This window comes from Poecilia mexicana, unplaced genomic scaffold (assembly GCF_051168715.1).
Source record: "Poecilia mexicana isolate PSO_F unplaced genomic scaffold, ASM5116871v1 scaffold_1, whole genome shotgun sequence".
In the NCBI taxonomy this organism is placed as follows: Eukaryota; Metazoa; Chordata; class Actinopteri; order Cyprinodontiformes; family Poeciliidae; genus Poecilia; species Poecilia mexicana.
The window spans coordinates 25,086,676-25,109,385 of NW_028263370.1; the positions used below are offsets into that span (position 1 = coordinate 25,086,676).

At 48.0% G+C, this 22,710-nt stretch overlaps 3 protein-coding genes across 10 annotated transcripts; 2 read left to right on the plus strand and 1 right to left on the minus strand.

Moving 5' to 3' along the window:
• Positions 1 to 7,172: 7,172 nt before the first annotated feature.
• On the plus strand, positions 7,173 to 18,432 carry mtif2 (mitochondrial translational initiation factor 2). The gene is made up of 14 exons (XM_088006961.1): positions 7,173 to 7,328; positions 14,847 to 14,947; positions 15,025 to 15,148; positions 15,218 to 15,389; positions 15,465 to 15,625; positions 15,714 to 15,890; positions 15,969 to 16,108; positions 16,193 to 16,317; positions 16,386 to 16,590; positions 16,743 to 16,995; positions 17,062 to 17,202; positions 17,285 to 17,449; positions 17,556 to 17,696; positions 18,148 to 18,432. The coding sequence occupies exons 2-14, from the start codon at positions 14,849 to 14,851 to the stop codon at positions 18,315 to 18,317; spliced, it is 2,073 nt and encodes a 690-aa protein (XP_087863087.1). The 5' UTR covers positions 7,173 to 7,328; positions 14,847 to 14,848; the 3' UTR covers positions 18,318 to 18,432.
• On the minus strand, positions 18,347 to 21,399 carry sde2 (SDE2 telomere maintenance homolog (S. pombe)). Of its 8 annotated transcripts, none has more exons than XM_015010116.2 (8): positions 21,270 to 21,399; positions 20,254 to 20,356; positions 20,045 to 20,156; positions 19,800 to 19,969; positions 19,619 to 19,724; positions 19,424 to 19,546; positions 18,774 to 19,005; positions 18,347 to 18,691 (listed from the first exon to the last, which is right to left on the minus strand). In XM_015010116.2, the coding sequence occupies exons 1-8, from the start codon at positions 21,369 to 21,371 to the stop codon at positions 18,494 to 18,496; spliced, it is 1,146 nt and encodes a 381-aa protein (XP_014865602.2). In that variant the 5' UTR covers positions 21,372 to 21,399; the 3' UTR covers positions 18,347 to 18,493. The 8 variants fall into 8 exon arrangements, with proteins under 8 accessions (XP_014865602.2, XP_087863108.1, XP_087863107.1 ...); XM_088006982.1 differs by having other exon boundaries at positions 18,347 to 18,688; positions 18,774 to 18,860; positions 18,969 to 19,005; positions 19,619 to 19,969; XM_088006981.1 differs by having other exon boundaries at positions 18,774 to 18,860; positions 18,969 to 19,005; positions 19,619 to 19,969.
• A 271-nt stretch (positions 21,400 to 21,670) lies between these two features.
• Positions 21,671 to 22,364, plus strand: mrps28 (mitochondrial ribosomal protein S28). The gene has a single exon (XM_015010118.2). It carries the CDS (start codon positions 21,707 to 21,709, stop codon positions 22,226 to 22,228), a length of 522 nt encoding a protein of 173 aa, XP_014865604.1. The 5' UTR covers positions 21,671 to 21,706; the 3' UTR covers positions 22,229 to 22,364.
• Positions 22,365 to 22,710: the final 346 nt, after the last annotated feature.

Sequence of the window (22,710 nt, forward strand, 5' to 3'; positions counted from 1 at the left end):
TTATTCAGGCTGCAGTACAACTTTAATAAAAAATATGTTTTCTCCATATTAGTTAAAGCTGTCACCATGTCATAGCAGTTTGTTATGAGACAGATAATCTGTGGAAACAATCAATCTCCTCCATCTCCTTCCTGAATTACTATTACTGGTTAAAGTAATGAACCGTTCTGACCAGAACAACCAATCAGAACCAGGAGGAGGGTGCTGTCAATCATCCTCATTCACTCACTGCTAAATGTGCTAATGGTGGAGAAACAACTTATCATTACAAGAAACCGTTTATCTGCCATCATTGGTACCTATGCTAACTAAACTGAGCATTCACAGTTTGAATCTGCACAGCTCTGTGCTATGCTAGCTGCAGAATAGCACAAATTGAGGGGGAGGAAGGATGAGCAGCACCACATGAGATTGTGATTGACAGCACTAAAACTCTCCTGCCATTGACTGGTTGTTTGTAGCACTGGGAGAAGGCAGAGGAAATAGATTTTTCACAGATTACGTCTCATACCAAACTGTCACAACATAATGACAGTTTTAAAAAATATGTGAAAAAATATATTTATCTAAAAGTTACATAATGCAGTTTTAATTTCACTCAGGAGAGGACGGGTCAAGAGGGACGTGGGTTAGAGCTGCTGCTGACTGACTCGTCTGTTAAGTGGTAAAAGGTAGAATATGAATATGTTGGTAATTTTTTTTCTTTAATTCATTAATGCTAGTGAACAGGAGGCGAACAGTAGTTTGTAGCTAAGCTAATTATGCTAAATGGTTGATAATCTCATACAGTCTACCCACCTCTTTTGGAAAAACTGGATAATAAATTAACACTCTGTTACGACTGGCTCAAGGTCATAAAACGGGAGACCATGCAGGGGTTAAAGTGCATTTAAATTAATATTTATTAACAAAAACAAAAATGGATTGTGGATATCAGTATCAGTGGTGTAATGCAAATGCCTGGATGTGTTGTACGAGTGCATATGGGAGTGTTGAAGTGCAAAAACAAAGGCAAACGCAAATGTGCAGAAAGGAGGGGAGCTGAGGCCTGGCAACAAACACCACCAGTGTCAATCGGCAGATGGACGCTGAAGGCGACCCAGAAGACGGAGACAGGCAGGTTCAAGTACTCCGCGCTCCCAATCAATGAACCAGAGACACCTGCAAAGGGGAGGAGCACAAAGACAGACAAAAGTAACACCTGCAGCCCGGCCTACAAGGCCCAGGGCCGTAACAACTCTTACCTTTTTCTCTCTCTCCCTCTCTATTTTGTGTTTGAAAACCTGATTTTCTAACTTTTCTTAGCAGCATATTAACTGTTGTTGCACAGCATAAGTAAAATCAATAATCTAGCCTATCTTTCCCTAATGCTGACACTGTGAACTAAAAAAGGAAAACTTTGAGAGAGACAGATGGAGTTTGGCATTTTGAACCCCAGAACTGGCCTGATGATGAAAAAGGTGTTGCAGCAGCAGGAGGCTCCCAGTACAGGAAGAGTACTGAGTCAGAGCGGCAGATCTCAGGCCTCAGGGTGACTTCCTCATGCGTGGAGCGGTCCTCTCCTTCTTGACTTGCAGCTCTGTAGCTCCTTTTTCTTCGTCTCACGATCTTTCTGGTCCTTCGAGATGTAGACGAGCTGGTCTCATGGAAGGAACACACCAGTTCTTCATCTTTGCCTTTGTTCTTTGCCTTTGTCTTTATCTTCATCTTTGCCTTGGTCTTTGTCTTTGGGGTCCTGAACCCAGCTGATGAGAGAAGTGCAGTTTGAAGCCACATGTTGCGGGGCTAACGGGTTGGTCCCCATGTGCAGAACAGTCTTCGGCTCTGTGGCTCCGGCTCTTCTTCAGCTGCAGAGTTCTTTGTCCATCTCGATCTTGGCTCGAAGCTGCCTGAAGGATCCAACCAAAGATTCCTCTGTTGCACTCACCTTATAAAGGGTTTATCCACCCTTTTGGTGCATTTGCATTGGCTAGCTTTGTTCATGTGCCTGTTTCATTGGCTGACTGCTTGGACCGATAATCTCATATCCATCACCATCTTTGGACATGACCTGATGTCTGTTCTAATGTCCCAAGTTGCTCAACAGTCCTCTTGTGTCTAACCTTTTCTTAGGTAAGTTGAAGTTTAGCAATAAGGCATTGGTCACCTCCGCTCTCCTATCAGTTCCTCTTTCTCCCTGACCTTTCACCTACCATCTACCTCTAACACAACATCAGTGACCTTTAGTTACAGTTACACATTTTACACCATTTCAAGTTCAATGTCAAAATCACATTTACAACCTTTTAGTTTCTCTGATTTTGCATTCACTTATATTATAATAACCATTACTTATTAGTTACTCTTATAATCATAATGAGTTATTACAGACATTTCTGAAAAGAAACCAATAATAATTCATCATTCTAATCATTTGACACCATGTTACAGTTACTTGTTTCAGCTGTAAGTACTTCCATAAGTATAAGAGTAAGTGTAAATATTCTTATAATCAAACCAACATCAACCAATATTAATTATCGGCTTAATTATAAGTTATCATTATTAATTTAAGTATTTTACTCTGGGTTTTATCCAATTACTCAAAATGTTTAGATTTTATTCCTTAAACCTTTAGTGCTCAAAATGAGCAATCTGAACTATTTTTAATCACTGCAGGCTGGATTCTCAAAACTCCACTGCTCTTTGACACCCCCTCCTTGGAGTTTTGATGTCTCCCAGGAAGTGACGAATGTCGAAGAGAACCCAGGTCGCTCTGATCCTCAGCTGGATGAACTGTCAGTTCTTCAGGATGTGGCAATTCCTTAGGAACATGTTGATGGGCTGACGGGCTGAGGCAGAAACCTCACAAAAAAAAAATCTGGAAGTTCAGCAGAACAAAGCAAAAAGCATGAGCAGCATGACGCTTTATCCATAATCGTAATCCTTTTCCGTCGCTGGAGGTCGTTAAGGGGTACTGGAGTTGTCGGAGGCATCAGAAGTGTTCAGGTCCTGGGAGGAAACTGTTGACCCTTCCCCTTCCAGGTGTTCAATGCTTTGTTGCAGGATGATCTTAGTGGTTGTCTATGATGCCACTCCTTCCTCACGACTTCAGTCCCTTTTCCATTTTAATCCATCCGTTTGTGACAGGAGTTCTTCTTTAGCATAATCCAATTTCTTCAGGGCCCTCCCACTCAAAGCCTTGAAGTTGTTCTTTGAATGGCAATCATCCGGTAATAGTGGCAAGTCTAACACAGGATGGCATGTTACTTGATTCTTGCAATGTTCTGGTTCGCTTTAGCTAAGAACTGGCTTGAGCACTGACCTTGTGGACCCCTTTCCTCATTAATAGTACTGTTTTGCAGTGCAGTACTTGCTTCACAAAATTAATTCCATTGAATTTCAGCTTGATCACCGATGTTGCAGGCTGATCTTGAGCTTTAATCCAAACTTTCTGCCCTGTTTTCAATGACACTGCAAACCGCAACTTCCCCTTTCCCTCTCTGGGCCAAAAGGAGAAGCGCCTCCGCCCCCCTGCTTTCCGTGACCTGAACGGAGTTTCTCTGCAGGGGAAGACCTACTCTTTCACAGCTGTCACTGTTACACCATGTCCATCAGCACCAAGAGGTACTCCTGACCTCTCTTTTCTGTTATCCACGGGGCCTGCTACATCCATGCAGACTGAACCTTTGGGTAATGTGCTCCTTGATGAACAACCCTTCCATCCGCTGCCCTGAGAGCCCTGCGTATGGACCACATACTCACAGTCCCACAGCTGCATCGGATGGTCTGAAGGGACGTCCAAAGGTCTTGTTCCTCCAGCTCCTTATGGGTGGACCGTACGCCTGCATGTCCAAGGACCTCATGCACGCTCCGCACGACCTCATCCACGTACTCTTCTGGAACCTCCCTTCCTCTGGGAGTGTTGTCCCACTTCTCGATTCCAACAAAGACAACCTTCCTTTGATTCACTCGTGTCCATGTCTCAAATCCCTCTCCATACAGGATCACTCTCACTGGGGCTGACTGGAACGGGGATTTAGACAGGGATCTTCATCTTCTCTCCTGCTCTCATGATTGTCTTTGTCTTCGAGTTGCCTATCCCCCAAAGCCTCTCTTAAGCTATCGAGCAGGGATGGGTCTAGGCTATGTTGGCTGCTGGCTTCACGTCCGGATACGCACGTTTATCCTCAGTAGAAGCTTTCCCTCACCTGTACGCTATACAGTTACTGCAAGGGTTGTGACTGATGGTCGGATCAGTCACCACTAACTCTATTCCCTAAGAGCTACTACTCTAAGCGAGCTATCCAGAACTCTCCTCCTGTTTCACCCGCTTAGTTTTCTAGGGCTCTACCCCTTCTCAAGGGGCATGGCCCCACGTTGGGCGCCACCTCCCTTTTCCATAATCAGGCTTGTTGTTGCACAGCACCCCCCGCCCCCCTTCTCAAGGGGCGTGGCCCCACGTTGGGCGCCACCTTGTTGTTGCACAGCACCCCCCCCCCTTCTCTCTCTCTACTTCCTCTTCTGAGAGGAGGGAGATGTTGCTCCCAGCTCTCCGTCTAACGGGTGAATTGAGTTTCCTAAATCTGCCGGGATTTACCCTACCCAGAACTGAAGTAAACTCTGTTTAAGCTGGGTGCGAGAAAGACTAGCCTGGTTTCTAACGACCTCCATCCAGATGTCCCACCCTTTTTCACCCTGTGAATTAGCCAGATAGAGCAGCCCAGAATCAGCTAGTTTCACAGAGCACACCTGTTAACGGTCGCTCTTTCTCTTATTACAACTTGCACTTGTTATTGAACCAGGTAGGTTTTAGTGACTCGGGCGAGTCCCAAGGGTGTTGTTTTAGTTTTGGCTAAAAGCAACCTATAAAACATTTTCCACCTTCTCCTCCCAGAATCAAACTTCATAGCTATTTTACACCATCAAAGAACTTTAAGGTGACTCATTAACTGAATGTCCACAACATCTTTTAGATTTTCTTAATGCTAAGTATTTTATTAGCAAGGCAATTTTGCAAGGGTCAGTACAGCTTAAATCAGTAGCAGAAATAATCAAATAAGTAAAATCAATAATCTAGCCTATCTTTCCCTAATGCTGACACTGTGAACTAAAAAAGGAAACTTTGAGAGAGATGGACGGTGTTTGGCATTTTGAACCCCAGAACTGGCCTGATGATGAAAAAGGTGTTGCAGCAGCAGGAGGCTCCCAGTACAGGAAGAGTACTGAGTCAGAGCGGCAGATCTCGGGCCTCAGGGTGACTTCCTCATGCTCGTAGCGGTCCTCTCCTTCTTGTCTTGCAGCTCTGTAGCTCCTTTTTCTTCGTCTCACGATCTTTCTGGTCCATGGAGATGTAGACGAGCTGGTCTCACGGAAGGAACACACCAGTTCTTCATCTTTGTCTTTGTTCTTTGCCTTTGTCTTTATCTTCATCTTTGCCTTGGTCTTTTTCTTTGGGGTCCCAAACCCAGCTGATGAGAGAAATGCAATTTGAAGCCACATGTTGCGGGGCTAACGGGTTGGTCCCCATGTGCAGAACAGTCTTCGGCTCTGTGGCTCCGGCTCTTCTTCAGCTGCAGAGTTCTTTGTCCATCTCGATCTTGGCTCGAAGCTGCCTGAAGGATCCAACCAAAGATTCCTCTGTTGCACTCACCTTATAAAGGGTTTATCCACCCTTTTAGTGCATTTCCATTGGCTAGCTTTGTTCATGTGCCTGTTTCATTGGCTGACTGCTTGGACCGATGATCTCATATCCATCACCATCTTTGGACATGACCTGATGTCTGTACTAATGTCCCAAGTTGCTCAACAGTCCTCTTGTGTCTAACCTTTTCTTAGGTAAGTTGAAGTTTAGCAATAAGGCCTTAAGACACCTCCGCTCTCCCATCAGTTCCTCTTTCCCCCTGACCTTTCCTCTACCATCCACCTCTAACACAACATCAGTGACCTTTAGTTACAGTTACACATTTTACACCATTTCAAGTTCAATGTCAAAATCACATTTACAACCTTTTAGTTTCTCTGATTTTGCATTCACTTATATTATAATAACCATTACTTATTAGTTACGCTTATAATCATAATGAGTTATTACAGACATTTCTGAAAAGAAACCAATAATAATTCATCATTCTAATCATTTGACACCATGTTACAGTTACTTGTTTCAGCTGTAAGTACTTCCATAAGTATAAGAGTAAGTGTAAATATTCTTATAATCAAACCAACATCAACCAATATTAATTATTGGCTTAATTATAAGTTATCATTATTAATTTAAGTATTTTACTCTGGGTTTTATCCAATTACTCAAAATGTTTAGATTTTATTCCTTAAACCTTTAGTGCTCAAAATGAGCAGTCTGAACTATTTTTAATCACTGCAGGCTGGAAACTTCCTCTTTTTCCAGGAAACCTGCTCTTCCTGTTTCATAACTCTCTTTCTGCCTGATTATGATTTTTTTATGATTAAATAGAAAAAAGTAGAATTAAAGCAGGACACAATAACAACACACACAACCAGATTAATTTTATTAGCATCTGACTCTACTGTTGGGTCTTGATGTCACCTGTGTAATCAGTTTGAAAGATAACTTTATTTATTGTTATTATTAAACTAAAATCTCCAGCATGGGGAAGTGGGCTGAGCTCGACTTTTCTCGACATAACCTATGATAATAACTGCCACCATCGTTCTTGTTTCCCACTGTCTGCTGCTAACAGCGTCACTCTGAAGGCTCCAAGCAGGAACGAACCATTTAACTCAGATAGGGGGGTTCAGGGCAAATACGGATGTGTGTTTTTTGATCTGGGAGTGGGAACATAAATTTTTTACTGCTAAAAACAATCTTTGAAAATACAATATGATTAATTTTGTAATTGATAGGGCATCGATTTTTTTTAAATTTTATTTCTATGAACAAAAAATAAATAACTAAATTGTGGAGGGCCCCCTGCTAGTCAGGGCCCCTAGAATTGTCATCACTCCCCCCACCCCCATACCGCGCCGCTGTAGCTAGTCATGTGACTTCCTGCGTCATCAGGAGACTCTTACGGGATTAATAACGCCATTCAGGTTCGATGGATAATTGTTAATACTAGAAATAAAGAGAGTCAGATCTGCTCGTTATGTAACGTTTCTACGGGTTCTGGACTCAGTTCGGGTCCAGAGTCTGTAAACAGCTCCAGAAGCAGCAGTTCTACTCCGGACCGGCAGGCGGCGGCGGCGTGCCCGTCCTGTTCCCCCTGTTTGCCATCTATCATGGCGGCTCCCAGCTGCAGGTGTCGTTCACGGTGAGGTTGTTCTTGGTTCGGTGACGCAGGATGAGGTGAAGAGCTTACCGGTCTCAGGTGAGACACACAGAGCGCGAGCTGGCGGGACACCCGGTAGCTGAGAACTTCCTGTCCGCCTTTCTAGCAGCAGCAGAAAAACAGAACCAGACTTCAGTCTGAAGAAGTGAAAATATCTGTTCGGCAGGTGAACAGACTTGAGATAAACACACGTGTGGGCTTTGATTAGACAGCAGCTCCTCAGTAATCCATCCGGCTTATCAGTTTGGTATGTGAGGAACTGCTTTTACTGTCCTGGACGAACTTTAGACATATTCTGTTCAAGTTTACGCGGTTTGGTCCTGGTGATGTTCATTTGTCTGAATATTATTATTTTCTAATCTGCTGTTTTCTTTCATTCGGCTTCGGTTTCATCTCCAAGAACTTTTATTTTGAAAGGTTCTCTCTTGGATTTCTCAGATGAGCTGAGGGGAGTCTTTGTGTTTCTGTCATTTCAAATTCAATTTAGAAATACTTTATTGACCCCCAAAGGAAATTAAAATGTTGTATCTCATTAATTCAACATTTTTCAAAGTTATTGTAGATAGTGATCTGTAGCAGTCTGTCTTACATTGAACTGGAAGACGCTTCTGACCGACATGAAGAGTTGTCCTTAATTTTCTTGATTTCATGTGAAATCCTTCTTTCCATCATCGTCATCATCATCATCTCCAGAGTTTTCACAATAAAAGTAAAATTAATAAATCAAAATGTGTTTCCTCCACAGTCACTTCCCAATCTGCCCACTTATCACTTAATACTGGGAGGTGATTTTAACTGCTGGCTTGATCCTCAGCTGATCGCTCTGCCTTCACACTCATCCAAAATTATTAACTCCTTTATGTCCGAATTTAATGTTCATGACGCCTACTGATTTCTTCACCCCTCCCAGGTTTACTCGTTTTTATCCCCAGTCCACCACACCTTTACGCGTATTGATTTTTTCTTGATTGATAATAAATTGCTGTCCTCTCTCACTGGGTGCAAATATGATGCTATTGTTCTATCAGATCACGCCCCAGTTTCTATAAATATTAGATTTGACTCTCACCCCATTGAGGGCCCACCGTGGAGGCTGGGCATCCATTTGCTATCAAATGAAAAAATTGTATCTTTTGTGGCACGACAAATAGATTATTTTCTAAAAAATAATAGAGGACCTGAGGTGTTGGCCTCACTACTCTGGGAGACACTTGGTCTTCATCAGAGAGGAAATTATCTTCTATGTAAAGTTTGAAAATAAGCTGCAAAGAGAGAAAATTAGTACTTTGACACACTACATTACTCAAATTGACAACTTGTGTGCAATATCACCTTCTCCCACTTTGTACCAGGATCGCCTTGTGTTGCAAGCTGAGTTTGATGAGCTGTTGCTGCAGTTTGGTGCCCAGTTTTACAAACATGAAGATAAGGCTGGTAAACTCCTGGCTCACCAAATTCGACGTGTGTCAGCCTCTCGCCACATCTCTCAGATCCAGGGTGTCACAACTGACCCAATGGAAATTAATTTGGCCTTCAAGGATTTTTATAGGACATTAAACTCCTCAGAATGTACTCCTGTAACTGATTTTGATAACTTTTTTAATGATTTGGAAATTCCTATCAGTCACGATGTAGCTGACAATCTTGAGAGACCTATTGAACTCACTGAGGCAGTTAAGGCCCTGCGGGGGGGCGGTAACTGCCCAGGCCCTGACCTGTAACTGCCCAGGCCCTGACCGGTAACTGCCCAGGCCCTGACCAGTAACTGCCCAGGCCCTGACCGGTAACTGCCCAGGCCCTGACCAGTAACTGCCCAGGCCCTGACCGGTAACTGTCCAGGTCCTGACTGGTAACTGTCCAGGTCCTGACTGGTAACTGTCCAGGTCCTGACTGGTAACTGTCCAGGTCCTGACTGGTAACTGCCCAGGCCCTGACCGGTAACTGTCCAGGTCCTGACCGGTAACTGTCCAGGTCCTGACTGGTAACTGTCCAGGTCCTGACTGGTAACTGTCCAGGTCCTGACTGGTAACTGCCCAGGCCCTGACCGGTAACTGTCCAGGTCCTGACCGGTAACTGTCCAGGTCCTGACTGGTAACTGTCCAGGTCCTGACTGGTAACTGTCCAGGTCCTGACTGGTAACTGCCCAGGCCCTGACCGGTAACTGTCCAGGTCCTGACCGGTAACTGTCCAGGTCCTGACTGGTAACTGCCCAGGCCCTGACCGGTAACTGTCCAGGTCCTGACCGGTAACTGCCCAGGTCCTGACTGGTGTTGTTGCACAGCACCCCCCCCTTTGCTCTCTCTCTCTACTTCCTCTTCTGAGAGGAGGGAGATGTTGCTCCCAGCTCTCCGTCTAACGGGTGAATTGAGTTTCCTAAATCTGCCGAGATTTACCCTACCCAGAACTGAAGTAAACTCTGTTTAAGCTGGGTGCGTAAAGACTAGCCTGGTTTCTGACGACCTCCATCCAGATGTCCCACCCTTTTTCACCCTGTGAATTAGCCAGATAGAGCAGCCTGGAATCAGCTAGTTTCACAGAGCACACCTGTTAACGGTCGCTCTTTCTCTTATTACAACTTGCACTTGTTATTGAACCAGGTTAGTTTTAGTGACTCGGGCGAGTCCCAAGGGTGTTGTTTTAGTTTTGGCTAAAAGCAACCTATAAAACATTTTCCACTTTCTCCTCCCAGAATCAAACTTCATAGCTATTTTACACCATCAAAGAACTTTAAGGTGACTCATTAACTGAATGTCCACAACATCTTTTAGATTTTCTTAATGCTAATTATTTTATTAGTAAGGCAATTTTGCAAGGGTCAGTACAGCTTAAATCAGTAGCAGAAATAATCAAATGAGTAAAATCAATAATCTAGCCTATCTTTCCCTAATGCTGACACTGTGAACTAAAAAAGGAAACTTTGAGAGAGACGGACGGAGTTTGGCATTTTGAACCCCAGAACTGGCCTGATGATGAAAAAGGTGTTGCAGCAGCAGGAGGCTCCCAGTACAGGAAGAGTACTGAGTCAGAGCGGCAGATCTCAGGCCTCAGGGTGACTTCCTCATGCGAGTAGCGGTCCTCTCCTTCTTGACTTGCAGCTCTGTAGCTCCTTTCTCTTCGTCTCACGATCTTTCTGGTCCTTTGAGATGTAGACGAGCTGGTCTCACGGAAGGAACACACCAGTTCTTCATCTTTGTCTTTGTTCTTTGCCTTTGTCTTTATCTTCATCTTTGCCTTGGTCTTTTTCTTTGGGGTCCCAAACCCAGCTGATGAGAGAAATGCAATTTGAAGCCACATGTTGCGGGGCTAACGGGTTGGTCCCCATGTGCAGAACAGTCTTCGGCTCTGTGGCTCCGGCTCTTCTTCAGCTGCAGAGTTCTTTGTCCATCTCGATCTTGGCTCGAAGCTGCCTGAAGGATCCAACCAAAGATTCCTCTTTTGCACTCACCTTATATAGGGTTTATCCACCCTTTTAGTGCATTTGTATTGGCTAGCTTTGTTCATGTGCCTGTTTCATTGGCTGACTGCTTGGACCGATGATCTCATATCCATCACCATCTTTGGACATGACCTGATGTCTGTTCTAATGTCCCAAGTTGCTCAACAGCCCTCTTGTGTCTAACCTTTTCTTAGGTAAGTTGAAGTTTAGCAATAAGGCCTTAAGACACCTCCGCTCTCCCATCAGTTCCTCTTTCCACCTGACCTTTCACCTACCATCCACCTCTAACACAACATCAGTGACCTTTAGTTACAGTTACACATTTTACACCATTTCAAGTTCAATGTCAAAATCACATTTACAACCTTTTAGTTTCTCTGATTTTGCATTCACTTATATTATAATAACCATTACTTATTAGTTACTCTTATAATCATAATGAGTTATTACAGACATTTCTGAAAAGAAACCAATAATAATTCATCATTCTAATCATTTGACACCATGTTACAGTTACTTGTTTCACCTGTAAGTACTTCCATAAGTATAAGAGTAAGTGTAAATATTCTTATAATCAAACCAACATCAACCAATATTAATTATTGGCTTAATTATAAGTTATCATTATTAATTTAAGTATTTTACTCTGGGTTTTATCCAATTACTCAAAATGTTTAGATTTTATTCCTTAAACCTTTAGTTCTCAAAATGAGCAGTCTGAACTATTTTTAATCACTGCAGGCTGGAAACTTCCTCTTTTTCCAGGAAACCTGCTCTTCCTGTTTCATAACTCTCTTTCTGCCTGATTATGATTTTTTTATGATTAAATAGAAAAAAGTAGAATTAAAGCAGGACACAATAACAACACACACAACCAGATTAATTTTATTACCGTCTGACTCTACTGTTGGGTCTTGATGTCACCTGTGTAATCAGTTTGAAAGATAACTTTATTTATTGTTATTATTAAACTAAAATCTCCAGCATGGGGAAGTGGGCTGAGCTCGACTTTTCTCGACACCGGTAACTGCCCAGGCCCTGACTGGTAACTGCCCAGGTCCTGACCGGTAACTGCCCAGGCCCTGACCGGTAACTGCCCAGGCCCTGACCGGTAACTGCCCAGGTCCTGACGGGTAACTGCCTAAGCCCTGACTGGTAACTGCCCAGGCCCTGACTGGTAACTGCCCAGGCCCTGACCGGTAACTGCCCAGGCCCTGACCGGTAACTGCCCAGGCCCTGACCGGTAACTGCCCAGGCCCTGACCGGTAACTGCCCAGGCCCTGACCGGTAACTGCCCAGGCCCTGACTGGTAACTGCCCAGGCCCTGACCGGTAACTGCCCAGGCCCTGACCGGTAACTGCCCAGGTCCTGACTGGTAACTGCCCAGGTCCTGACTGGTCACTGCCCAGGTCCTGACTGGTACCCTTGTGAGTTTTATGGGATATTTTGGGACTAGCTTTCTCCACGGCTTTCAGAGGTATACAATGAATCTTTTACTTCTGGTCACCTACCTCAGACCGTTCATCAGGTAATTATTACTTTACTTGCTAAAAAAGGCAAAGACCCTCAACTCTGTTCTTCCTATCGCCCAATAGGTTTACTTAATGTTGATTTTAAATTGCTAGCAAAAACAATATCACTGAGACTAGAAACGGTGCTTCTAGTCTGTGGTTGGAATAGATCAGACCGGCTTTGTACAAGATAGGAACTCCTTTTCCAACATAAGACGACTCTTTAATGTATATGCAGCTCACCCTCTGTCAGTACTCAAGAAGTGGTGATATCTTTGGACGCTGAAAAGGCCTCCGACAGAGTCAAGTGGCCATATTTATTCCACTCGATTAATTTGGCTTTGGGGAGAATTTTCTGCCTTGGATTAAGTGACTTTATTCTGACCCATATGCATCGATTAGGACAAACAATACTCAGTCTGGCTATTTTTGTCTCAGTTGCTCTACGCGCCAAGGCTGCCCGCTGAGTCTGCTATTATTTGCTTTGGCAATTGAACCCTTCACAGTAGCACTTAGATGTAATACAAGCATTATTGGTATTTAGAGGAGTGACATGGAAACCAAGGTTTCTCTATAAACTGATGATCTTCTTTTGTACATCTCTAATTTGAATATTTCTATTCCTGCTGTACTTGCCACACTTGGTAAATTTGGGCAGCTGTCAGGTTATAAATTAAACCTCAGCAAAAGTGAATTATTCCCAGTTAATGCATTAGCTTAAAGTTACCCACTGCATACATTAATTACCATTTAAGGTCGTAGACCAGAGCTTTACCTACTTAGGGATCCAGATTACATCCAAATACAAGGATCTTTTTAAAGCTAACTCCTCCCCTTTATTATTTCATGTTAAGGACTTTGATCGTTGGTCGGTGCTTGGCCTCTCATTGGTTGCTCCGGTTAACTCAATCAAAATGAACATCCTGCCGCGTTTTTCCAACTATTTCAGTGCATCCCTATTTTTCTTCACGGAGCTTTTTTAGCAAACTCCATAGTATAATTACCAAATTTCTCTGGAATGGTTAGGCTCCTCGTATACGTACTCAGTTCTTCCAGAGACCTAAAAGGCTTGGGGGAATGGCCTTGCCAAATGTTAGATATTATTATTGGGCCTCAAATATTAGACTTTTTAGATATTGGCTCGATGCCCTTCTTCTCCAGGTTGGCTTGTTATGGAGGCCAACTCTGAAAAACCTGTGTCCTTAGCAGCCTTACTACATTCACCATTACAGTCTTCAACTAAACTTTATACTTCTAATAAAATAGTTGATGCATCTTTAAGGCTGTGGATGCAGTTTAGACGGCATTTCGGCTTGCGAGCTCCTATAGCTTCAGATCATACCTTTCCACCGTCTCTCAGACGGCATCTTCCTGTCGTGGCGGAGAAAAGGAATTTCAACTTTTCATGACATGTATCTTGATAGTACTTTTGCCTCGTTCCAACAAATCTCTGAGAAGTTTCATATCCCGCGCCATCAATTTTTTAGATACTTGCAAGTGTGCAGCTTTGTCCGCTCTACCTATTCAGATTTTTCCAACCTTCCCAGGGAGTCACCTTTTCTAAAACCTCCTGTCAAACTGAAAGGGGCTATACCTTTTATTTGCAATGAAATTACTCTTCTACGCCCACAAACCTTGAATTCCTTTAGATCTTTTTGGGAGGAAGACCTTGGACACAAACCCTGTCATTAGTACATAAGTCCTCTATTTGTGCCAGACATCATCTAATTCAATGCAAACTTCGCACTTATTATACTAAAGCACGTCTGGCTAAGTTTTATACCAACGTTTCTCCTGCCTGTGATGGATGCCAGCGTTCTCCAGCTAATTTGATCTGCACCATCTGGCTCTGCCCTCAGCTTTTTAATTATTGGTCCAAAGTTTTTGCTATTCTGTTGGACATTTTTGACAAGAAATTGGAGTTTGGCCCCTTGACTGCTTTGTTTGGAGTTGCACCTCCTCAGCCCACCCTGTCCTGTCAGAAATCCTCCTTGGCTTTCTTGGCATTTTTGGCACAGAGTGATAATGAAATGGAAATGGCCTCAACCTCCATCATACACACACAGATACGCTGCATTTCACCAAACTAGAGAAAATCTGTTTTACTTTAAGAGGCTCTTCTATGAGATTTTTGGGTTTGTGGAGCCGCTTGTTAAGAACCTTAGATTAATTTCCCTAATATTGCAGATAAGGTGGTTATGTATACAGCTGGTGCTTATTATTCTTATCTACATCTATTACTTTCATCTTTTTCCTTGAGTTAAGCTTGACCGATATATTGACAGAAGAATCCTCTGGCACTGAAATGTGTTTATTTATTTTTTGTTGTCTTTGTGGGTTGAGGGAAAAAGATTTCCACACATTTAGTTCTGTCCTCCGTTTTATCATGTATCCGTTTCCTGTCTGCTAGCGCAGTATGTTTATTCTGACTGTACCTCATGTATATGTGTGTGTAACTGGGTGTGTCGTAGCCCAGGTATGTTAACGGTACAATGTTAGCCATGTAGCTGCGGCTCTGCCTTTACACTGGAAGTCAGGACAGACGCAGCGCTGCTGCAGTTCGTCTCCTGGCTGAACAGAAATGCCTGTCCTCCACCTGTGTCTCTGTAGCTATGAGTGTGATGTCATCAATGATGCGGGGTGCGCGGCTGCTCCGGAGCTCCGCCCCCCTGCTCACCTGGCCTCAGAGCAGACGACTGGCCTCCAAGCAGGTAAGGCTGTGGATGTTAGCTTAGCTTGTGGTTGGTGTCCTGGATTAGAGTAAAGGCTGATGACTCACTTGGTGCAGGTCAAAGGTCAGAGGAAAGAGCAGAAGAAGCCCAACCTGAAGCCCAAAGTGGACAAACAGGAAGTGGAGATCAGACAGGGCATGACGGCGGCGGCGCTGGCGGCGGCCATGAACAGAGACTTTGGTGAGCAGCGTTAGCTAACCCCGATGACCCGATTCTCCTGCAGATTCTACTGACCCGGTTCTGCTACAGACCACGTTGTGGAGGCGCTGCTCAACACGCCGGTGGACCTGGACTCGCTCCGGCTCGACTCGGTTCTGGAGGACAGCTGGATCAAGGAGGCGGTGATCCGGTCCGGGATGAAGTTCAGATGGGCCAAGCTGGGCGAGAGCCGAGAGCGGCCCAACAGAGACGCCCAGAGGAGGTACCGGGAGCACCGGATGGGACCGGACCCGACCATCATCCAACTGACCTGTCTGTGACCCCTCTGTGACCCCAGGCCCCCTGCTGACCCCGCGCTGCTGGTGAGTCGCCCCCCGGTGGTCACTATCATGGGTCATGTGGATCACGGGAAGACGACGCTGCTGGACAGCCTGAGGAAGAGCCAGCTGGTCGCCACGGAGGCCGGCGGCATCACGCAGCACATCGGCGCCTTCCTGGGTAACGGGGCCAGCTGGCAGGCTCCACCCCCAAAACCCCAGATCAGATTCTTTGTGGAGCTCCTGACCTCTGTCTTTCTGACCTCCAGTCCAGCTGCCCACCGGGGAGCGGATCACCTTCCTGGACACGCCGGGCCACGCCGCCTTCTCCTCCATGAGGGCCCGCGGCGCCCACGCCACCGACATCGTGGTGCTGGTGGTGGCGGCCGACGACGGCGTCATGAACCAGACCGTGGAGTCCATCCAGCACGCCAAGAACGCCAAAGGTAGAAGTGGGTGTCATCAGGCGGCGCCGGGTTGTTTTGAGGTTCTGGTTCTGATGTTCTGCTTGCGGCCCGGCCCAGTCCCCATCATCGTGGCGGTGAATAAGTGTGACAAGCCACAGGCCGACCCCCAGCGGGTGAAGCAGGAGCTGCTGGCGCACGGCGTCGTCTGCGAGGAGTTCGGCGGCGACGTTCAGGCCATCCACATCTCGGCTCTGAAGGTGATCCGACCCGAACGGAGCCGCCCCGGTCTGGCCGACACACGGCGCCCGGCGCGGCCTCAACGATGATGTCGCTGTTTCCAGGGCGACAACCTGCAGGCTCTGGCCGAGGCCACGGTGGCGCTGGCCGAGGTTCTGGAGCTCAAGGCGGACCCGGGCGGCCCGGTGGAGGCCGTCCTCATCGAGAGCCGGACCGACAAGGGCAAAGGGTGAGTCCTCCAGAACCGGGTCCGGTTCTGATGGGGGTTCTGCTGACGGGCCTGCTTCCTGTTCCCAGCCCCGTGACTACGGTCATCGTCCAGAGGGGGACGCTGCGGCGCGGCTGCGTTCTGGTGGCCGGCCGCTGCTGGGCCAAGGTCCGCTTCCTGTTCGACGAGAACGGCCACGCGGTGCTGGAGGCGGCGCCGAGCGCAGTGGTCCAGGTGGTCGGATGGAAGGAGCTGCCGTCTGCCGGAGAGACCGTGCTGGAGGTGGAGTCGGAGGTGAGGGCCAGAACCGGTGTCTGGTTGCAACCAGAACTTTGGTTCTGGTTGCTAGAATCCCGACATGTACAGACAGCCCGTCCTGTCAGAGCTGTGCGTTAGCTACTTCCTGTGTGGACCGCTGCAGTAAAAGCCTGTCCTGTGGCCTGCAGCAGCGGGCCAGAGAGGTGGTGGAGTGGAGGAGCCACCAGGCGGAGCAGCACAAGCTGCTGGGGGAGCAGAGCGCCATCGAGCTCAAGCAGCAGCGCCACCTGGAGGAGTACCGGCGGGAGCGCGAGCCGCTGGCCCACCTGAGCTGGCGCCAGAGGAGGGCGGCACTGTACCGGGCCGACAAGATCCGCTTCTCGATGCGGCCCAGCGAGCGGACGGAGAGCGACGAGCCCGGCCTGCCGCTCGTCATCAAAGGTGGGGACGGCGCTCCGCTGGCTCCGCCCGGCATGACGTCACTGACTGGTGACCTCTGACCTACAGGTGACGTGGATGGGTCGGTGAAGACGCTGCTGAACATCCTGGACGGCTACGATGCCCAGGACGAGTGCCGGCTGGACGTGATCCACTTCGGCGTTGGCGACGTCTCGGAGAATGACGTCAACATGGCCGCCACGTTCGGAGGTAGGTGTTCTGGTGCCAGAACCACCTGGGGCCAAGTGGTGTTGCCTTGGTAACGGCAGCAGGTTCCGGTTCTGTTCCTCAGGGTCGGTGTACGGCTTCAACGTGGCGGCGAGCCGCGGCGTGACGCAGCTGGCGGCGCGGAGGGGCGTCGCCCTGCAGCTGCACCGCGTCATCTACCAGCTGGTGGAGCAGCTGCGCCACGAGTTGAGCAGCAAGCTGCCGCCGCAGCGCCGCTGCAGCACCGTGGGTGAGTACAGGTCCAGAACCACAGCAGAACCGGGTCAGACCGCTTCCATCTGAAGCAAACGGAACCGACTGGCACCTCTGCTCTGTCCCTCTGCCCCCGCCTGCAGGTGAGGCGACGGTCCTCGCCATCTTCACCGTCTCTGTGGGGAAGAAGGAGGTTCTGGTGGCTGGTTGCCGGGTCCAGAAGGGCCAGCTGGACCGGCGGCTGAAGTTCAGGCTGATCCGAGGACGAGACACGGTGTGGGAGGGTGAGTGAGACCAGAACCAGGCCGGGCCCAATTGATTCTGAACCTTGAGGATTTATGTGTTCGGGTCCTGATGGTTATCCAGTTCATCCTGGTCAGAATGAACTGGTTCATGTTCACAGTTTACCACCATGAACTAGTTCTCCTGGTCAGGAGCTTCTCTGATTGGCTGAGCAGGAGGTCAGAGGTCAGGTGGAACCTTCAGACATCATTAAACATCAGTTTCATTAAACCAGCGCTGCCAGTCATCCTTATGTACACGCTGCTCAAAGCCTCCCCATTAGCAGTAACAGAAGATTTCCTGTACGTCGTTTCTGCCAATAGAACATTTGGCAGCAGATGCATAAGGATGATTGACAGCTCGGGAGCAGTGCATTACCATGGAGACGGTTAGGGTACAGAAGTTACATGCTGCAGCTTTAATGAGCCGGTTCTGGTTCTGGTTCTGCTGCAGGTTCTGTGTTGACGCTGAAGCACCATAAGGATGACGTGGCGACGGCGAAGGCGGGCATGGAGTGCGGCGTGTCGGTGGACGGCGAGGTGGACTTCAGCGCTGGTGATGTCATCGAATGCTTCGAGGAGCAGGAAGTTCCTCGGGTCACTTCCTGGGACCCCGGGTTCTGACCGGACCCTCAGACTGAGAAACTACTCCGTTTGGTTCTGGAACATTTTATTAATATTTCAGGAAAACAAATCTGATCATCGATTCACATGTTCAAATAAACGATTCCAACATCCAGACCCGACTGCTTCATTCCAGACAGGAAGTTCCGCCTTCCAGAGGAACCTCCCAGCTGGGTCTACTTCCTCCTGGTTCTGGCGAGCAGTGCCGGGTCGATCTGGTCTGGACTCAGGCCTCTGACGGAGAAGAGGCGGGCGGCGCGCTCCGATAGCGTTCCCCCGCACTTCAGGCCGCGGCGCATCAGTTCCTCCTTCAGAACCTCCAGACCCAGAGACTCCAGCTGCTGGACGGATGGCACCGAGGACAGGTCCAACTGCTGAGGCAGAACCAGAACAGTCAGAACCCAGCAGAGGGTTCTGCTCTAAATCACGTTTAAGCATCTGGATTCTGGTTCTGACCTGATCTGGTTCCCTGCAGCCCTGAGGAGGGTTCTGGTCCCCTGACAGTTCAACAGCCGGTTCTGTCGGGGGTCCGGGGTTCTGGACCTCGGCCGGTTCCGTCGGGGGTCCGGGGTTCTGGACCTCGGCCGGTTCCGTCGGGGGTCCGGGGTTCTGGACCTCGGCCGGTTCCGTCGGGGGGCCGGGGTTCTGGACCTCTGAGGTTCTGGCGGTTGGAGCGGCTGAAGCGGTGCTGGAGGAGACAGCAGAACTTGAGGCTGGATGTGGATCCGGGTCATGGGAACTGGTTTGGTTCTGGTTCTGATGGTGAACTGGTCTGGTTCGGATCAGTTCTGCTTAGAGCGAACAGCTGGTTCTGAATCAGAACTGAGAATATTTCAGCTTCTTGGACCGGTGCTGGACGGGTTTCTGCAGCTGGACCATCTGGACCCCCGGATTATGAGGAACCAGTTAGAACCATCAGAACCAGTTTAGCCAGCGCTCCCAGGAACAGAACCCACCCTGAAGCTAAACATGGATCGGTCCAGAACCAGCCGGTCCGATCGGTGGACTCTGAACCTGCAGCGCCTCCAGCTGGTCAGACATGGAAAAACCTGTTGATCTAACGCTGACCTTTGACCTCTGAGGATCAGGAACATCCATCAACAGACCTGCTGCTGGGTCCAGGCTCCGCCACCTCCCTCTGGGTCGTCATGGTAACAGCTCCTCTGCTGCTGCGTGGAAACTCTTCATCATCTTCATCCTCGGAGCTCAGCAGCTCCTCCAGTCCTGTCCTGTAACCATGGCAACAGAGGTTCAGAGCCTGGCTGTGCTCCCTTCACCGGGTCAGAACCTCACACACTGACCAGAACCCGGCCGCCGCTGCAGTCTTCATCCTCTTCCTCGCAGGGGCTTGGTTCTGATCCGGGTCGGCTCCGACCTTCACCTGACCGCTGGAGGTCGCCTGCAGGCCTGCGACACACACACACACCTTAAAGATCCAGAGCTGCAGCTGGGCCGGCCCGCTGCCTGGTTCTGACCCGTCACCTTTCAGAACCGAGTCCTCCAGACGCTCGCTCAGGTCGTGGCACTGCTGCTGGTACTGCGGGTCGGCGAACTGATGCCGCGGCTCCGACAGCTTCCTCTGCAGACGCTCCAGCCGCCGCTGCTCCTTCTCCGCCTCGCGTTCCGACTGCTTCTTCAGCCAGTCCGCCATCCTACCAGAACCAGAACCAGAACCTGTCTGGACCCTTCACTACAAAACAACATCCAGAGCAAGAGGAGGAGCTTACTCCTTCTCATGGTTAACGTCTCGAAGGCGGCGGCCGCTCAGGTCTCTGCAGGCCTCTCTGTTGGTCGTCTTCTCGATCTGCGCTCCCAAAGCCCGGAGCATGGACCCAAAACCTGGAAAACCAACGAAACATGGACCCAAAACCTGGAAAACCAACGAAACATGGACCCAAAACCTGGTCATGGGATCGGAACATTTCCGGGAACTGACCTCCCTTCCCTCCACGGAGCCGGGGCTCCAGGCGGTAGACGGCCCCATCCTGCAGCCGCTCCTCCAGCTCGGTCAGACGGCCGTTAGTGGTGATGTACCAGTCCTGATGGGAAATACTGGATCAGTAAGGATTCCTACAAACTGGACCCGAGACAGAACCAACGACCCGTCACCACTTCAGGATGAGACCTGACCTCTGGTTCGGATTTTTAGTTTCTGACGATCTAAAGGCCACAGCCCTGTGGGACACCGTCACAAAACGGTGGATAAATCTAAATCATTAAATACATTTATTTAGAATAATACAAATGTTTTCTAAACACGAAACTTTATTTGTTCAGAGTTTCGCTCTCAGAGTTTGACAACCGTTTGAACTTCCAGTTCCACTGAAACTGGAAGTGCTGCTATCAGAGATGGTCCCAGCATCTGAACACTAGTTTTCTGATTTAATGTTTCTTTTGCATTTAGTTATTTTCTGTTTCTGTCGTACTTCTTTACATTCGTGCGGACAATAAAGGGTTAGAAAAAAACAAATAACCCATCTGATTATTATAAAGTTTATTTGATAGGGACAGACACACATCGACATAGACAAACTGAATAAAACATCGTCCCATGTTTGCATCGTGGTGCAACAGCTAATTCGCAGCACTTGTCCCTAGTTGGGCTTTTTGAAAAATAACTAAAAATTGAAGTGATAATCATTTAAAATAGCACAACATAATGTATACAAAAAGAAAAATGTAAAACATTAAAAATGGGTACAGTTCTGTTTTTGATCACCTCCGGGAAACTGTAACATCTTAAATTAACTTTAATACAGCTCCGAAGTAAAATAGGAGATTTATGTTAAAGCTTGTTGTTAACCTATAGCATGTTCAAGTGTGCAGATTTTTTTTAATTATCCCTATGTTAGCCTCCGGTAGCTTAACAGCTAACAGGCTTCCAGCTCCGATTTAAACCCTTTAACCCCACGCTAAGGTTCGGTTCCGGTTCTGTTAGATATAATCACTCACCTGGTGCGGGACGAACCGTTCCAGAACATCTCGGACAACAGAACCAGGTGGAAACTCGAAGCTTGAGCACCTGAAGCTCGGAGCAACAACAAAGACCTCCATTTTGGCTCCGTTTGTTACACCACTGAACGGTCTGCGCAGGCGCAGGACTTTATAGGGACGTCTCATAGGCGCCTCCTGGCGCATAGGATTAGAATCGATGCTCTTGAGGTGAAACACAAACCAGTATATATGTTAAGTAATATACTTAAATTTCTATTTATTTCGAACAGACAATAATAAACAAACAACCAAACTTTTAAACTTGAAAAGTTTATGAAGTTATAAAAAAATTCCAGTCCAGATTTGCATTAACCTTCTTAAATCGGCCGGGGACGGCGCTGTGGCCCAACAGGAAGTCAAAGGGAACTCTCTTATTTCCGGTATTGGAGGACAACATGGCGGCCTTGTGTAAACTGAGGTTTGGGTGCCGGTCCGCGTTCCGCTTTTCCTCAAGCGTTTCCGTCCGGACCTCCTTCAGCTCAGACAGTGAGGACGGAACCAGAGCCGGGGCCGGCTTCGCGGCAGCCTTTCAGCGACAGGCGGAGCTCCAGCGGGAGGCAGAGAACTCCGCGCCCGATCAGAGTGGCTCCATCTCCGGCCAGGAGCAGACCTTCGCCTCGCTCTTCCAGGCGGTTCCGGTCAGAGACAAGGTTGTGGTTGGAAACATCTTCCATGTGGTCCGGGATGACCTGTACATCGACTTCGGAGGGAAGTTTCACTGCGTCTGCCGGAGACCCGCGGCCGGAGGAGAGAGGCTGCAGCGGGGCTCCAGGGTCCGGCTGAAGGTCCTGGACCCGGAGCTCACCGCCCGGTTCCTCGGAGCCAAGACCGACACCACCCTGCTGGAGGCCCAGGCGGTCCTGCTGGGCCCGCTGGAGGAACGGGAGGCCCAGGGACGGGTGCAGAAACAGGACTAGAACCGGAACAATGGCTGAAGCCAGAACCGGGACCAAAAACAGATCTGGTTCAGGGTCTGGACCGTTCAGTGAATCGTTGAATTAATCTTTTAAATCAAGTTTGTGTAAAACGATCAGAATAAATATTTATAAAGTATTGAAGTGTTTCTGTCTGCAGTTTCTGAGACCCAGTTTGCTGGAGTGTGGCCCAAACTAAGCCAGTAAGATCAGAACCAGGGAATCCATCAGTCAGGATGTTCTGATGAGCCAGGTCAAACCCAGCACTGAGATCCAGGGATACCAAGACCGACGTTCTGGACCCACTGCTGTTACGATGTGGATCATCCAGAACTTTTACCAACGGTTCCTGTTCTGTGGTCCAAGACCGACTGGGAACAGCTGTGAGACCGGAACAGGTTCGTTAATACCTGGAGCAGTTTGGACCGAACCTGGGATGAACCCATTAGTACCTGAGTCCTTTATTATCCACCCATCAATGTGTT